The following is a 5,526-nucleotide window of genomic DNA, read 5'->3' as shown; positions in this document are numbered from 1 at the left end:
CATAGGAAATAAGGTTCTTACACACTAGGTTAAACTTCACATTCCCCCAAAATGTACACCCATAATTACTTGAAATCATGCCAGGCCACATCCTTATATAAAGGCCTTTGGATGTACTTACTTCACCAACATATCACAGCAAGTTCAAGACTCAAGGATGGCCTTGATTTGCTCTAACTTCTCCTTGCTGCCATACCCTTCATTCAGCAGCTCAGCAACAACAAGCTCAAGCTTTGCCTTCTCCTTCTTAAGAACATCTCTGTCAACTTCAACATCCTTCATAGCCTTCCTAGTGTTCTTGATGATATCAGCTTGGCTCTGCAAAATGCACCTCTGCTCTTTTGCAAGTTTGAGCTTTTCCATCTGCACCTCCAACATGGCTTTCTCCTCTAGCTCCTTCTTCTTCTTCTCAAGTTCTTCCTCCTCCACTTGTTTCTTGTCCACCCTACCATCCTGCCAATCAAACATCTTGGATACATCATCAACAAGCTTGGTGTACTCAATGCAAAGCTTGTCATTTTCAGTCCTCAGCTTGGCCAACTCCCTTTCATGTTCACTCTTAAGCCTTGCCAACTCCTGCTCAAACTTCTCCTTGTCCTGTACCCTTCCAAAGTTCTGCTCATGGAACATCTCCCATAGCTTGCACAAACATCTCTGAAGAACAGTTGGCCAAGGCCCATCAACCCACTCTGTAACACCACAATTCACACCATTTTCCTGCATTTGTAAATGTGAAAAGTTATTACAATGCCATTAGTAAGTTTCCAAAGTGGCAAAAATACATATGTGTCTGTCATATCAAACAAACTGCTCCATCATATCAAACATCACTGAACATCCATAGCAGAAAACTTAATTGGCATCTAACCTGGACTGGGCAGCCATAGAAACGCCTCCCTGTTACAGGCCCTTCAAAAGCAACACGCTTAATAGGCCTCAGTTGGTGCAGAATGCACTTGGGATGAGCAAGCTCAAGTTGGCCACAGAAAAGGGGCTCCACAGTGGTGTCTGGTTCCTCCTGCAACCATAATAACCAACAAAATCTGGTTTCAATCTGCACTCAATACCAGAATCAACTTGCACTGTTCATTAAATCCCCAAATCAGCATGAACCCTAACACTGTACAGAGATGAACCCTAGGTTACCTAAATCCTACAATCAAACCGCACCCTCCACTAATCAAGAACAGTATCACACACACAACAACAACACTACACTAAGCAAAATCCATGGCTGTAGCCTAAGCTACTAGCACCTAACGCTAACCCTAACCCTAGGTGGCAAAGAACTTACCATAAGTCCCATGTCCATGCTGACAGCCTCGCACTCCTCCTCCGAGCTGGTTTCCTCGTCGTTCCAGGAAGGCATTGCGGCAAGGAGGTCGACGGCCACCGGCCTCGAAGACGGCGCGCGGCGGCGAGCTCGTACTGGAGCAGGGGAGTGAGAGCAGGGGAGTGAGCGAGCAACGAGAGAGTGAGCGAGTGTGTGATCTCCCGACCGACCGAGCGGGTATATTTACCCCACTTCCGACCGGGCCGGTCGGCTAACGGCCGTGAACTGCCGCGCCGTGAGCGCGCGTGGCCACGTGGGCTGACAAATGGGACCAGGCCGTCAGAAAAACGGTTAAATCACTAGTCACCGTGGGTTTGGGTTTTTTGAAACAGCGGACCGCGCGTTTGGTAGCTTTCTGAGAAAATTAAAAAAGTGGTAGTTTTTTGGAACCCTAACCTGTAAACTAGTAGCTTTATGCTATTTACTCGGTGTTTGATGACCATGAGGATGGCATACTCAGATATGATTTAGATAGGCAAAGCCTTTCTAATATCGAGATGCCGGATTTGGATTATTATAGCCGCCCGAGCAGCTTTAAGATCTTGCGGACAGATGATGACAGTATTGGCCTTGCAATCTTGGAGTGCCAAAAATTCCAAATGTGGGAGAGGAAGCTTGGTTGTGATTGTGTTGCTGGATGGATGCTGCAGAAGACCTTTCAAATGAACATGATCCTTGGTTTGGGGCCTATGGGAGGAGGGGATAATCTGATGTTGGGGTATGATGAAGATGATCATGAAATTTATGTAAGGACAGATATTGGTGTCTGCATCATCCAACTTGAGACAATGCAGTTCAGGAATCTTGGCGAAGATAATTTCACGACCACCGAATATTATCCCTACAAAAGTTTCTATACTGCAGGTATTTCACTCTACATTTCCTGAAAACAGAATCATGGAAATGACCAATTTTTTTTTTTGAGGTACGACCAAATTATTTTTTGCACTTGGTTGCTGGAGTACCTCTATTGTGGCCAAGAAGTGTTTGTTAACTGATTAACTTTACTTTATTGTGGCACTTAAATATTGTCATCTTTGGAGCGAGAAAGCAGTTTTAAGTAATTTATTCTATGACCTTGTGCATAAAACCATTACAGAATCTGGCAAAATCGTGAAAATACATACAAAGCTTATTGCTCTCTTTCTATACATACATTATACAGTGGTTGTGTCCATTCGTATGTAGCAATATTACATATCTTTTGAGGATGGGCTGCATATGACAGATGTAAATTTGCAAGATACAACCTAAAATAAGTTTAAACTCTGATGGTCTGATATTACAAATAAGCAATTTAGTGAGCTGTTTGGCCCATTTTGAAGCATAAAGTTAGTAATATTCTTCATTCAATTTGTTTCTATGATATAGTTTTAATCTCTAGAAGTCTTGCTATTAATCATACATCTGTAATACAAATAAACTTTTATGTAATTGTTAGCTCTCTTTTATCTTCTGTTGAAGAGACCTGCTGCAAGTCTTAACTGTAAGCCTTTCGGCGTTCATATCTTAGATAATTCTTTCTGACGTTGACCTTTTCAATTGTTCAATCTGGTCTAAATGTTTGTGTCTTCCTGTCATTATCCAAAGAGGCTCATTTATTTTTATTGGCATTTTCTGTTTCTCAGTTGTCCAATCTCGTGTGCCTTCTGTCATTTTCACATCTTTCATATCTTGTGGTGTTTGAATGTTCATCCTGCGGACAGATTACTGACTTAGTGTGTGTGAGTAAAACGTGTAACCAGCCGGCTACTGCTGGTTTTCGGCCATACCTGTTGGTAACATTTTTTTAAAATCTGATGTTTGTGTTATTTTGAGCTAGTTTTCGTTATTTAATGTACGTAATGCATAAGACACAAACAATGATTAAATTTACTAGCACATGGGTTCACATCCCATGACTCATGGCCTTACAATGTCACACCAATAGTGTTTTGGTATCATATATGTACAAAGCTTCTCACCTATTCACACTCAGACTCAAGATTCTGAGGTCTGAGTTCATCCTCTTGGCAGTCTTCCCTCGTCGCTTCCTTTTCCATTTTCAATCTGACATCAGTTCTCCCTGCTAGTGAGTGACTTGTCAGCATGCGAAAGAAGAGTTGGTGGCATCCCCAGACCTCTAGCGAAGGATGTCAGCATCATGTCTCCTGCTTCAAGGGGAGTAGGAGTGGCAGGAGACGTTGTTGCAGGTGCCTTGACTGGAACCGTAGCGGAAGGAGGTAAGATACATGTATCTTGATTTGTGTGTCTATAACCAGTTAGACATTGGCCATTTGGGACTTGGAGTATATCAATTAATAGCAGATTTGCGGGTTTGCATTACCAATATTCTTAATGTAAAATGCTTGCACCTGCTGCCCTGCACGTTTGTTAATAACTCATTTCATGGAAAGTTTGCAAAAAAACTGCATGTGCAGCCATGACATGTGGTTGAATCATTTATTCTTGTCGCCCCACAGATACGTTAGACAAGACACACAACAGAGTTCAAGGAATCGATACAGGTCTTATGCCAAGCCGGGTACTGACACAAACTCGAATTGATGTAATATTCAAGAAAGAGATGGAGACAAGATCAAAACTCAGCAAAGCTTGGGCAAAATGGTTTCGCAGCAATGGTGTTCCAGAAAGTAAAGCAGACTGCCCACACTTCCGCAGCGCGATGAAGTTAACACAGCAGCTAGGTACCCGATTGCCTGTTCCTACAGGCGATGAGCTAGGTGACATAAATCTGGACGCCGAGGAAGAACTTTCTTAAGTAGACGCGAATGTTAACCACTTGTCCATGGGCTGATGACTCATGCCTTTTTGTCCTAAGTGTGTAGGGTTAGTTAAGTACTGCCTCATGAACTGTGCTTAGTTCTTCTGAGCCTTGGTTGTTTATGAACTTCTATCTGGTGATGTTGAGTTGGTGATGCACCATTTTGCTAGTTTCGTCAAGTTTGGTGGAAGGAACAGCTTTATTGTCAACCAAGTACAAGTAGGTATTCGTAATTTCGTTTTTATTTGGATCTTCTTGTGGGTGATGAAGCTATTGGTTATTGCGCTTGTCTGGTCACTTGATTGTTGAATGTCACTGGGCGCTGGCGGTATGTGAATTATCATGTGAAATATTTGTTGTTACATCGTCTGGGAAGTTCTGGAATCTTGATAGATTCTGATTTAAGCTTCAGATTTATGTTCTTATCTTCTTTCAGTCCCAGTGTGTCTTCCTGTACCGGAGATACTATATATAAACTACGACAAAGTAATCATTTTCTGTATACAATGCCATTCGGTGTTCTCTCTTTCATTGTACGATATATATTATATAGATTGGAACAACTTGTTGCACAGAAGGGAAATGTCAACCGGCTAATGATATAACATTATCATGTAGAAGTTTCATTGGATTTTATGTGAATAATATAGACAAATGGATAGTGGATTTATGTGAATAATAAATACTCCCATCAATTTAATGTTGTGTTTATGTGTTCGGAACCGTAGGCACATTTATCATTTTCCAAGCACCAGCTTTTGAGTTAAGGTACAGTTTCCACTTCTTGCCAATTTTAGGTACACATTGTGAAGTTGATTATACCAAATATTGCTGTTCTGGCTATCAGCAAAAAACTTGTGTTCATGATCATTCAGGCATACTATTGACATGTATTTTAGACAAATCTCTAGCAGGATGGAGATTCCGCAACACTAAAGCTATGAAATTTCTTAAATTACCATGCCATAAGCTGTAATTAGTAGTTTCCTTGTGATCTATAAGATCACCATGTACACCAGCCTCTTGTGATTTGATATATACGAGAACAAAAAATCAAACTTAACATCTTCCTTTGCTATATATGCCAGTTTATCCAAATCTAACTTTAATTTTCTTGCTTCTATATATTTACATAAATTCCTATTATCTTAGGGCATGTACAGTGGTTGATAAGACAGTGTTATTTTTAAGCCTTGCATGTAATTTAGAGATGACAATAAAAGGATGTCTACAATGAGTTATCTCTTAGTCTTATCTTTAATAACTAGCAATTCCTGAAAACGTGGTGAGAAATATTGTGCTAAGAGATCATCTTTTCAATAAGAGAAGACAAGCCTTTTCTTATGATTTCTCTCTCCTCCACCTCAGCATTTAGTCTATGTGACACTTCTAAGATAGCACCATTGTACATGCTTTATTTTCCAAATAG

At 40.8% G+C, this 5,526-nt stretch overlaps 1 protein-coding gene across 1 annotated transcript; it reads left to right on the top strand.

The window, feature by feature from the left end:
• The first annotated feature begins 1,761 nt into the window (after positions 1-1,761).
• On the top strand, positions 1,762-4,456 carry LOC123158967 (uncharacterized). The gene is made up of 3 exons (XM_044576778.1): positions 1,762-2,197; positions 3,406-3,555; positions 3,796-4,456. Exons 1-3 carry the CDS (start codon positions 1,831-1,833, stop codon positions 4,092-4,094), a joined length of 816 nt encoding a protein of 271 aa, XP_044432713.1. The 5' UTR covers positions 1,762-1,830; the 3' UTR covers positions 4,095-4,456.
• Positions 4,457-5,526: the final 1,070 nt, after the last annotated feature.

Source organism: Triticum aestivum, chromosome 7B, assembly GCF_018294505.1.
Source record: "Triticum aestivum cultivar Chinese Spring chromosome 7B, IWGSC CS RefSeq v2.1, whole genome shotgun sequence".
NCBI lineage: Eukaryota > Viridiplantae > Streptophyta > Magnoliopsida > Poales > Poaceae > Triticum > Triticum aestivum.
Note: the sequence above shows the minus strand (reverse complement) of the source record. Positions and strands in the feature narration are given on the sequence as shown.